This window comes from Panulirus ornatus, chromosome 59 (genome assembly GCF_036320965.1).
Source record: "Panulirus ornatus isolate Po-2019 chromosome 59, ASM3632096v1, whole genome shotgun sequence".
NCBI lineage: Eukaryota > Metazoa > Arthropoda > Malacostraca > Decapoda > Palinuridae > Panulirus > Panulirus ornatus.
In genome coordinates, this window is record NC_092282.1 from 5,674,364 (window position 1) to 5,687,264 (window position 12,901).

The following is a 12,901-nucleotide window of genomic DNA, read 5'->3' on the forward strand; positions in this document are numbered from 1 at the left end:
ATTTTTTGTTATGGAAATGAAAAAAGGCACCTTTTCCCCCTGCCATAATAATTTGAAGTTTATGTACGGAGTATCTTATTCTAAGAAATAGAACACAATTCTTCATTCTTTAACTTGAAATTACCGTCATAATGACCCTTTTTCTTACTGCGTATTTCGTCTCTATACAACAACTTCGTAGCAGGGAAGAAAACCATGGTAAATGTTTCTGGCATAGTGACCCTCAGACGTGTTTGGGATTGCATAAGCGTTCCTCAAAGTATCACCATATGTAGCAGCAGCAGCAGCAGATGATGATGGTATGATAACAAGGGATAATCACCACCTCCCGTCTTACTCGCCCTGCATAGGTGATACCATTGAGGGTTTTATACAAGAATTCAGTACACAGTCACAGCATAACACCAATGGTGACCTCACCATGACATACATACACACACACATATACATATATATATATATATATATATATATATATATATATATATATATATATATAGAAATAGATAGATATTCTCTCCTACTATATTATCACTTAACAATAGAGTAACGCTGTAATTATGGAGGTACATGTGAGTTCTGTGCTCCACGCCACCTGTCTGACCCCTTTCTCTGCACGTGTAGCAGTCTCCACCACACCTGCTCGTCTACAGGTGTGGATGTGGCAAGTCTTCCTACACCTGCTTCTCACATCCGGATCCACACCAGAGTATGATTACTCTTGTATCCACCTCAGTATATATATAAATAAATAAATATATATATATATATATATATATATATATATATATATATATATATATATATATATATATATATTTACATTCATATTATACCTAGTCGCTGTCTCCTGCGTTAGCTACGTCCCTTCGTTGTATATCATTTGACTATTATATTTCTTATATCTCCCCTGATGATGTGATGATTACACGAAAGTGCACTTGGGAACTTGGAACTTGTGTTTCATTTCCTGTAGACTCAGTAATATATAAATATATGTATATATATATCGCTACAATCGTCTGTTATCGATGAGTTCAGATTCCCAGCGAACGTAATTATGTAAATTACTTTCCACCTGCAGATCTGGAATCGTTTTCTGGTCCCCTGGTGTTACAGATATAACACCAGCACCACACACGTGCACGCACACCTGGCTTTGGCTGATGTGTGTGTGTATGTATGTGTATGCGTGTGTGTCTGTATACATACTGATATAATAACATGGTACCTATAAACAAGGTTAAAAGACGGGGCAACACGAAAGTAAAATGTTCTCCCAGTAAGAGACAAATAGCAATCAGAGATATCATATACATATATATATATATATATATATATATATATATATATATATATATATATATATATATATATATATATAATACACGTATGACACCTTCCTCACACTGCCTACACCTTACCACACCTACACACATCCATCCCTCACTACTTTTTATACGTCTCCGGCCTTACCCCCTCTCACACTCTCACTGACACACCCCCTCATTACCCCTCAAACTTCAACACTTTCACGCCCTTTTATAATCTCCCCCTTCCTCATCTCCCAGCCCACCTCTGTCATGCCTCCACACACCTCATAATTCTCGCATCACACACACACACACCACAAGAACCCACACCCAGCTCACACTTCCCACCTGCTCGCACCTCCCACTTCCTCACTGTCCTCCTATCTCTCGTCCCCCTGCCATTCCCCCGTCCTCACTATCCTCCTATTTCTCCTCACTCCACCGTTATCCCCCCAGCTTCTAACCCCCACACACTCCCCCCAAGTATACCTCAGGGCAGCAGCTGTGCAGGCCTCACGCCCCTCGTCAAGGTAGCGGGGAAGGCGCACTGGGGGTGAGGGAGGATCAGATTGCAACCAGTCGCTGAAGCAGGAGCCGTGCGTGATCTAGGGAATATGCCCTTCCTGCCCTACTGCTACTGCTGCTGGCGGTGGTGTGGTGTGGTGTGGTGTGGTGACTGTAGTGGTGTTGGCCTCGTCGCTACTGGTAGAGGAGGTCGGGCGAGGGAGGAGGGAGGGGACGCTGTTGTTATTGTAGCCTGTCAAACTATGACAGAGGCTGCCTAATGCAGGGTTGGTAAAGGAAGAGTGTCTCTGGGTATTGTTTCTTTTTTATGCATCTTCGAGGTGACACGGCCATTCGACGCGATAGGAAGCACTGATCCCCCCACCTGCCAGCGAATGTGAGGCACCTGTTACCAGGGACAAAGGGCAGCAACAGAGGAAGAAGAAGACAACTAAAACCTGACAACAGGAACGCGGTACAGCTGCAAACAACAGATGTACAATCGCGACCATCAACAAAGGAAACATTGTCTCATCAACAGCAGAAAAACCACATCACCCAGCAACAGTAGGAGCCACTTCACCCAGCAACAACGGAAGCCACATCATCCAGCAACAGTAGGAGCCACTTCACCCAGCAACAACGGAAGCCACATCATCCAGCAACAGTAGGAGCCACTTCACCTAGCAATAACGGGAGGCACATCACCCAGCAACAGAAGCTACATCACTTAGCAACAACGGAAGCCAAATCACTCAGCAACAGCAACACCGACATCAACAACAACAGACGCATTTCTTTAAACAATATCACAAACAAATACACCAACAGCAGCAGCAAATACAGAGGAGACACCGGCACTAGCGACCAGAACAAAAACACCAACAACATGAAACAAAGAACAAGAAACAAAAAAAACATACCATCAGGAGCGACAAGGACAAAATCGGTAGCAACAGTAACAAGGAAACAAGTCATTGCAACAACACTAACAGGACCAGCAAAAACAGCAACATGTCAGTAGAAAACATAGCAACGGAAACAACAGAACCGCCACAGCTACTACGGCAACAGGAGCAGCAGCGAGTCCGTAACAGACACAGAGAGAGAGAGAGAGAGAGAGAGAGAGAGAGAGAGAGAGAGAGAGAGAGAGAGAGAGAGAGAGAGAGAACAGCGAGTCAGCAACAGACACAGCAACAGGGAGGAGCAGGAAGGTAGCATGGGCGTGACGGAGCCGGTAGGAGAGGAAAGTCAGGCAAGACGGGAGGTGGTGGTGTTCACGTCTCCGACACCCGTCCCACGACGCGCTCGGGGACGCATTCTCACCACCAGGCGCCACACACACACACACACACCTCCCGGACACCCACACACATACCTCCTCTACACCAACACACACACACCCTTTTCCTACAGCCACACACCTCTCCTTCATCCACACACACACACCTCCCCTACACCCACACACACGCACACACCTCCCCTACACCCACGTCTACCCTACACACACACACACACACACACACCTCCCCTACACACACACACAGACACACACACACATCCCCTCCACCCACCCCACACACACACACACACACACACACACACACACCTCCCCTACAACCACACACACACACACACCTCCCCTACACCCGCACAGTCTTACGTTTCTATTCGCACTCTTGACGTCTCTACACCCAAACCTTCCTTACACCCAACCCCAAAGACCTCACACCTGTAAATCTATCCCTTCTTTACACCCCTCACTTCCACTACACCTCCCTACACCCCTTTCAACACCCGACACCACACAAGCTCCCACACCTCCCAACACCCAGATCAGCAACCCTTACACCTATTCTATCCAGACCTTCCCCACAACACCCAGTCTTGTATACACGTCTCAACACCCATACCATCTTACACCCCTGTCTCCCCATTAGTTCACACCAATGTGTGTGTGTGTGTGTGTGTGTGTGTGTGTGCGCGCGCGCTCGTTCTCGAAGAACAAGATCAGACTTAAATTCCCTTTGAAAGAAATCTGTTCGACGGATCAAAAGAAAAAAAAAATAATAAAAATCAACGCTTGGCTGGGCGTGTCTGGCCGTGGTGGTCCACTTGGCCGCTGGGCGTGACGTCACTGGGCCTTGGCCGTCACATGACTTGACCGCACGTTAACCCGAGTCCACCCCAGCTTGGCCTCCAGGCCGCCCCCGCGGTCAACCAACACTGTTGTTACATTAGCTGTCACCTCGCTCGACGCCCCGTCACTCCCCAAGCTGTTCTAGTGTTCGTTGGATCTTATAATAACCATAGCTTGATCTTGTGTTCTGTATTCAAGAACATTTACTTCACTTGTCAGACACACACACACACACACATCTCACAGCACTTTGTTTCCTGTGGTCTTGACCAGTGGACGTGGCCAGCTTCCTGAGTGCTGCGTGTCGTAGAAAGCGACTAAAAGGGGAGGAAGCGGGTGGCTGGAAATCCTCCCTTCTCTCTTTTTTTTTCTTTTAATTTTCCAAAACAAGGAACAGAGAAGGGGGCCAGATGAGAATATTCCCTCAAAGGCCCAGTTCTCCGTTCTTAACGCTACCTCGCTAACGCGGTAAATGGCGAATAGTATGATATATTATATATATATATATATATATATATATATATATATATATATATAATCCTTGAGCCAGTCTGCGGAGGGAAAGAAGTAGACGTCAAAACTGTCAGTCCTTAACCCCGCGACCCCCCGCGAACGAACGCGACTTTACAATTCTTAATCACGGTGGTACGACCCTTGACCACGACGGTACGACCCATGGGTACGACTCTTCAGGCTCATCGTATCTGGAAGTCGTAATGTTATACCACAAACGTATACATACACCGGCGGTCGTACTGAGCCCTTCGGGTGCTACATGATATAGAAAACGAGACATGCCAACGAGCAATACTCGTGACCAGCAGCTGTGGCTGCCATACACCGTTTTCTTTAATGTTTCTGGTACAGATAATGGCGTCGTCATTACCATCGTAATCTACAGATTAAGAACACATAATCTGCGTCCTTAGGAATATCGAAACCCCTGGGAGACTTATAAGACATTAACCCAGATTGCGTTTTCATTACCATCGCATAAATTTCACGTTTTCTAATAACATTTACGATTAGGGTAACTACCCTCTTTGAGATTCCATAATACTAATGAGTAGTTTTAAAGTCTTGATGGATTGAGGTTTGGACGAAGCTTACTCAGCGTCGAACCTAAGCCATTCCGGACCGATATACATGTCTAAGCAAGGGACGCACCTCCCCCTCACACACTCCGCATCCCAAATGACCTTACCTGACCTGACCCAAGTGGCAAGGGGGAGGAGGAGGAGGAGGTCGCCACATGAAAGCCCGCGCCGACTCGAACCCCCCACGGCTCTTAGTAATTGCTCGCCACTCTAAATTAGCCAGTGTCGGGTAGCATTTGTTTACGTAGGTACTCTAGCGGAGAACCGGGACAACTCACACACCCTCCCTCACCCCCAGGGATTGTCTCTATCCCCGCCGCCGCCTTTCCCCTCGCCTTTTGAAAATGTTTACATTATCTGTCACGGGAATTCGAAACTGGGCACTGATGGCGGGCCGAGTTTAGTCCAAGGTACACGTGAAATATCATAGAATAATCTCATCACGAACGATCCAATTATCCATACGTAAATCTATGAAATTGGAATCGCAATATGGTAGTTCAAATCATTTTATTCACATTTCACGTGTATTTTGCCATATACACTGTACGACATGTTTCTTGGAGATAATTCGCCTCATGCATATTGAAAAATATATACGTATATACGTGCGAAATATAAACAATGATTTGAACTACCAAATTGCCGTTTCACCTTCATAAACATCACCACGGACTAGTGTGATCATCATAACCTAGGTAAACCTTTATAATCTATTTTCTCTACACACTCTTTCCCTCTCTCTTGCGGACGTACGAAACATTATAAACAATAATGTTTACTCCCCATGACGTACGAAATTAAGAAACACCTCACCTTTACTTTCTGTCATTGTGGTGAAAACTCCAGCAGTGTTGGACACTCATGGATTGCCCAACTCCCGTTACGAGTCTCCCTCATCATCTATATCATTCTTGGTCGTAGCCAATCGTGTGGGCTGTCTGTCTCTCCTCTTAATTTCCAACATCGCTACGCCTCTACGGTGAACCTTGGCTGTAGTTCGTGCCGAACTGGGGTAGAACACGACATCAGCACGGCACAGAGTGAGGTCAAAGTTCAAACACCGGTGTTGATAAGTCGTTGCACTGCCCGGGGGTTTACACGTACACGCACACTCCTAGATGCAACGAGTGACTAACCTAACCTCCTTCGTCAACACGGCCTGTCTGACGCCCATGCTCTGTTGTGGCGAGGAGGACAACTTAGTTTGACAATCAAACGACCCATCGCAGCTGATATACTCCCGATATTAAATACATCTATCCCTAAACCGACCACCTTTCTGGTGAATCTAGATGAAGTTTTATTGCTATATGATCGATACACTGCTGTAACAAGGATAAAGATAAATAGGAAGTTCGTTTATTGGTCATTCACTGTATGCACGTCCTTGTATAGAGGGCGTGCGAAGCAGTTTGGGAAATCTGCTGGAGTACAAGTTTTCTGTGATGACTGAACTCAATAACAAACAGAAATTTTGTGGAAATATTACCACAGAACTTCAGGCGTTTAATTGAATGTCTCGTAAATTTTAGTAAGTTAAAAAGCCCGATGACTTAGACGTTTACAATAACTAAAAGTCTAGATATTAGTAATGTGGCTGGCTTAACACACACACACGTAAGAGTACCGCGCACACACACACACACACACACACACATATATATATATATATATATATATATATATATATATATATATATATATATATATATATATATATATATATATATATATATATATTGTGCACATATAAAAAATCCCGGAATGTACAAATGCCCAGCAGCTGCAGCGCTTAAGGTAAACAGACCATTGTAACCAATCAGGGACCCTTGACGCCAATAGCCAGATGGTGGAACAGACGGACGAGCGTGCCACCTGTCAGGCCAGTGGAGGGGAGGTAGGCTGAAACCTGACCTCGCTCCACATGGACCGAATCTTATGTGTATAATAGTGGCGTAGGGGTCATCGTGAGGTTACCATATTCAGTAAGGGAATCGAAATTCTTGTGATGGTTTCTCATTCCCTATTTTGTGTTATATTATCTCCCAAATGGTATCAAATAGTATAACAAATTATATAATTACATTGACATTCTTGTGGGTTTCTCATTCCCTATTTTGTGTTATATTATCTCCCAATGGTATCGAATAGTATATCAAATTACACAATTACATTGACATTCTTGTGGGTTTCTCACTCCCTATTTTGTGTTATATTACTTTCAAATCGTATCAATTACTTACATCAGATTATATAATTATATTGACATTCTTGTGACTATTTCTCACTCGAATTATATAATTGTATTAAATCACGCCCCACACATCACCCAGTAGCTTAGCCAGTGACACACACACACAAAAAAAAACACATTCACTCACAAGCAAATCAAACGATGAAACGAACCTAATTAACGACTCTTTTACTTATCATTTAACAACCACTTAAACCCCTCACTGAGTTATCAAAAGTTTCAATTTCTCTTTCTTCTCCTCCTCTCCTCCTCCTCGTCGTCCAGGTGTGGTTCCAGAACAAGAGAAGCAAGGAACGACGGATGAAACAGCTGTCAACGATGGGAATGCGCGCGCACCTCTTCGCTAACCCGAGGAAGCTGCGCGACCTTCCCCTTGGGATGGATGACACTTACGGCTTCTTCCCGGCTTACAATGGCTTTCCCGGCCAACAGTTCCCTGGCTACTTCGGGCCTCAGCAACCTATGGGCTACCCACATAGTGAGTCTCATTCATCATTCGTTCACCCTGAAGATTGGTGACACTTTCCCTCAACGGTTGGTTTGTTGGTTAGGGTAGGTTAGGGTAGGGTAGGTTAGGGTAGGGTAGGTTAGGGTAGGTTAGGTTAGGTTAGGTTAGGGTAGGGTAGGTTAGGTTAAGGTTAGGTTAGGGTAGGGTAGGTTTAGGTTAAGGTTAGGTTAGGGTAGGGTAGGTTAGGTTAAGGTTAGGTTAGGGTAGGGTAGGTTAGGTTAAGGTTAGGTTAAGGTAGGTTAGGTTAGGTTAGGTTAGTGACACCTTCCCTCAACGGTTATTTTTTCTGGTTAGGTTAGGTTAGGGTAGGTTAGGTTAAAGTTAGGTTAGGTTAGGTTAGGATAGGTTAGGTTAGGGTTGGCTTGTATCCTAACCTAACCTAACGTTGCTTAGAAAGTAGTTAAGAGGAGGTTGATGATATCATAATCTTCAGACAATTCAAGTCATTGATAACAATAGAATAGAAACCGCTTATAAGCTTTGATACTTATATATGAGACTGTGAATATACGGTCCTCTGTAGTGTATCGGTTAGTGATGCTAACCACGACGCATTCACGGGTCCGCTCGAGGTCGAACGTATGGGTTCGAATCCTCGTTCAAACAAAAGACAGTCAATCCAGCTATTCATCTGCCTCTTGGGGTTGGTCTATGAACTAGGGTCTGGATTACGCTAGGGTACATATATATAGGGCTTTAACTAGGGCATTCGGATGCCAGTACCATCTCAATTGACATAAAAAACTGAATATTTCTTGAGAGGAAATATTTTAACTCCTGTTTTTTTCCTCCCTTTCTCTTCGTCCATGTTCACCACACCAGTGGGACCCGGGATGGAGCAGCCACTCCCTCCTGGCGGGCCCATGGGAGGGGCGGAGTTCCCCGGTATGCCTCCCATGGCCACAATGATGGGCGAGGCCTTCCCTCCACACCCTCCCATGACCTCACCTTCAGAAGATGTCTCAGTTCCTGGCAGTGGTGAGTCGCACATGACCTTACTCCATCCATATCTAATGACCATAACCTCTGGCTTAATGACCAATTCACATGCTTAATGTTTTCTTGTTTTTTTCCTTTTTTTGAGGGAGGGAACATATTTATAGTGCCACAACACCACAGTGGCTCAACTGACCTCCTCGTCTGTGTCTCTGTCCACGCAGGTCCTGGGGGCTTCAGCGATCACCAGAGCTCGGAGATCTTAGCGTGGTAACCTGGGCCTTGACCTTCACCACCGCCGCCATGCGCACAACTCGCCAACCAAAGATGCCGCCGCGCACCGCCTCGATGACGTCACGCGCTCCTTGACGCCATTGGAGTTTCTTCAAAAAGAATAAAAAAAAATTTATATATATATATATATACACAAAAAAATATATAAACTGAGATGTCCATCCTGCAGTGTTTCTTCATTTAGAAGTCTGAAGGTTATTATATAGATATAAATTTTTGTCTATGTAATTATAGAAAAGAAGAAGATATTTTTGTTCGAGGACAATCCAAATGAAGAGGAAAAAAAAGAAAATGGTATATGAGAAGATGAATGAAAATGGAAAAAAAAAACCTATGAATAAATGTCGTCCATACTTATCATTGCAGATCATTTGTACTTAAGGTAGACGGTGGTTGAGGTGTGACATTCGACAAACCATAATTTAAAAAAAAAATATGACCCATTTTTTGTACATTCACATTTGCATCCAGCCACCGTCAGTAGCGAGAAAATGAAAAAAAAAAAAAAAATGGGAACTGTGAAGCCATTATCGAACCTATCAGAACTTTCTCTGTCTTCATGTGATGTGCTGGGCCAGCGTAGTATAACTTAAGTACAATTATATATTTACCAGGAGACTTGATAATCTGAGTAATATAGTCTGAGGTCTTTTGATAAATGGGGTAAAATTAACCCTAGTTCCACCAAGATGTTGTTTGACCTGATAGACGACACAGCACGCCTATTCCTTTCAGTGTATAGTCTATCCCTGATAGATAAGCAGCTTAATAGATGATTTGATAGGAATGTACTCTCTCGTCCAAACATAACCTGAGTAAAGCCTATTCTTAAGGATTGAATACAAATAATCTTTGGATCAGGCGATGGCTATATACACTGTAAGGGCGCAGGGGTGAAATGTAAATGTGTGTATCAGTGGCACGTATCATTTTTCCTCCTCTCTCTCACTGTGACTCTGGGCTGGTGTATTCAGATACCATTTCTTCTTCGGATTCGCATAACACTTTTGGGCAAACACACTCTCGTGATGAGGAGCCAGTTGGCTTATAGATCTCAAAGGCGTAGCTAAGGTAGAGTCTTCATCCAGTAACACCCACCCTCCAGCACAAAGGGAGGTGCTTTTTCAGTCACTCCCTCGAAAGGGAGATCAGGTGATGGATGGATGGTGCTCCTCCCCCAAAGGAAAGGTACTGTGGAATGCCAAGTGTTTCCTCTGGAAAAGCACTCTCAAACCGAATCCCACAGTACAGGGTATGACTTTCCACCATCGCCTTTTTTGAGAGGAACGTCCTCTGAATATATAACATTCCTTCATGATCTCTATAAATTGAGACTTTGAAACGGAAGTTCCTTGAAGCGTTTAGGTCGCGTCGAAGCAAAGTACCATTATAGAGCTCCTAACCAGGAAATAATTCGCATAGTACTCTTCAAAAGGTTATCATTTGGATAGACATATTCTCAGTGATTGTAATTACCGTAACAATACTTTCAAATCATCATCATCAAGTACTTACAGTTCAATCAACAGCAGTTAAGCGGTCTGCAGTCCCAAACTACGTGCCCTACAGTTACCAGCAGTTAGGGAGAACGAGCTTCATCACTTAAGTACTGAACACAGCCAGCAGCAAAACCCCTCTTAACTTAGCCCACACTTAAACTCTAGTACTCACTAGCCCTGAACATAACATGAACACATGCCCACTCTTTTATAAAAAAATAAAAGAACTTATAACTAACAGAGTTGAATGCTTCTGTCACATACGATTGGCGATCTTCATTTGATTCTAATCCTCTTCCTTCTCCTCCTCCTCTTCCCCCCAGCGCCTCGTTATCCGCCAATGGCTTCACATTCCTGACACGATATATTTTCACGTATTTATAAGAATCCAGGGACCCAGGTGGGTGGGTTGTACATACTTGTACAGTGTCTGTCGTAAGTAAGAGCACAACCCAGTTTTCCTTTTTTTCCCCCCATTGTAGATAGCCTACATTTGCCACGTAGTCTTTTTGTATGTGTTAAAAACCATCATGTACTTATGTTCTTCTTTCTTCTCTTTTTTTTCTTTCTTTTTTTTTTTAGATAACATTGATATTTTTTTTCTGTTGTCATGCTTTGCAGAATCTTTTCCCTCTGTCTGTCTGTCTGTCTGTCTGTCTGTCTCTCTCTCTCTCTCTCTCTCTCTCTCTCTCTCTCTCTCTCTCTCTCTCTCTCTGACGAGGAAAAGAAGAAAACAAGAAAAGTGACTTTCTCCCTCTCTCTCTCTGTCTGTCTCTCTTTGACGAGGAAAAGAAGAAAACGAGAAATGTAGACCTCTCTCTCTCTCTCTCTCTCTCTCTCTCTCTCTCTCTCTCTCTCTCTCTCTCTCTCTCTCCACTCTGCCTCGTCTTGACGCCTGTTTCATAGTAACAGCCGCGAAACTGTTAGGATCACTAACGTACCTCATAAGATGTGTTCTACCGCTGACGTACTGATATTCTGACGTCGACAATGACGTCTTACCGATATCACTCTGACGTCACCAAGACGTCAAGCTTAAGGTAGAGAGAGAGCCCCGCCCCCAATAACCCCCCCCCCTCACCCTCGTCTCCTCCCCAGAGAAGAAAAGGACATCATTTGCATAGGGGATTTCTGAGCTTAAGGAGAGTTCAACACCCATTATTTTTTCCCGGATTACATGAGTATGATGAGCTATTGACTTTGTATATAATTTCGTAAATGTTCAATGCTTAATTGATGCCTGCCACACTTAAATCCGATTACCAGAACGTGAGCAACACACATGGCAGAATTCTGCAAAGGAGGGACCTCTACACACACACACACACACAGTAGAACGCCGAGCCTGAACCCGATTTGAGCACGACGGCAGAGCCTTCGAGGACAACGATAGAACTTTTGGGTAAACACGACCTGGAGAGTTCAAATCACCACCATTGAGGGTCAAATAAAAAAAAAGGGTGGGAGGAGGGGCGGGGGTGGGGCCTTTCTAGCCCCGTCGTACCCAGCATGGTCGTACCCAAGGGTCGTGCTGTCGTGCTCAAGGGGCCAAATGTCCAGTAGGGTCAGGGCCTTCCCTCCCCCACTTTACAAACACTTGAGGGGTAGTTAAGTGCCTCTTGTGACGTTCTGGTAGTTGGTGGTGGGGGAGGAAACAAGTCGGGAGGAGGAGGAGGAGGAGGAGGAGGTCGTGGTAAAAGGAGGAGGAGGAGACGGGGTGTTGTGTGTATGTGTATGGAGGGGGAGGGAGCTCACTGTCCTCCCTGACTAAAGCCACCTCCCCCATAGTGGCTGCAGACAAACCTCCAGGAATAAGTGTGTGTTCTGTCTCCCTCCCTCCCTCCCTTATTATTATTATTATTATTTTTTTTTTCTCTCATTGTATGTGAATCTGTGATATCGATTATTTGTTATAACTCCAGTGAAATTTTTTGTAATAAAACTAACGAAAGTAGACCCCCTGTTGTTTGCCTGTCTCGCCAGACCTCCTTGTCTTTGTTCTGATATTCAGATAAATATTTCTTGTGATAGTGGATATATCTATAGATGTTATAGCACTTCACTTCTCTCGTCCTAGAAGTGGGATTGGAAGTATGGAGTGGACTGGAAAAAAATAACATAAGGGACTAAAAATAAGGAAAGGACTGGAAACAAAAAAGAAATTGATTGGGAATAAGAAAACCAATGGAAACCTATGATGAACTGACTGAAAATAAGGAAAGGACTGTGGACAGATGAGAAAAGGATTAGAAATAAGGAAAACACTGGAAACAATTATGAAAGAGACTGGAAATACGGATAGGACTGGATACAAACAAGAAAGGGACTGGAAATAAGGAGAGGAGACTAGAAA

The 12,901-nt window shown here is 44.1% G+C and overlaps 1 protein-coding gene and 1 long non-coding RNA gene across 2 annotated transcripts in view; one reads left to right on the forward strand and one right to left on the reverse strand.

Moving 5' to 3' along the window:
- LOC139767348 (uncharacterized) overlaps positions 1-6,549 on the reverse strand; it is an 80,216-nt gene extending 73,667 nt beyond the window's left edge. Inside the window, exon 1 of the long non-coding RNA XR_011717041.1 lies at positions 5,871-6,549. This is a non-coding gene — a long non-coding RNA (uncharacterized lncRNA). The remainder of the gene's footprint in view (positions 1-5,870) is intronic.
- Positions 1-12,504, forward strand: part of Lim1 (LIM homeobox 1) — a 70,248-nt gene extending 57,744 nt beyond the window's left edge. Inside the window, exons 5-7 of the mRNA XM_071696670.1 lie at positions 7,576-7,789; positions 8,642-8,797; positions 8,980-12,504. Of these exons, the coding sequence (XP_071552771.1) occupies positions 7,576-7,789; positions 8,642-8,797; positions 8,980-9,029 (420 nt within the window). The 3' untranslated portion in view covers positions 9,030-12,504. The remainder of the gene's footprint in view (positions 1-7,575; positions 7,790-8,641; positions 8,798-8,979) is intronic.
- Positions 12,505-12,901: the final 397 nt, after the last annotated feature.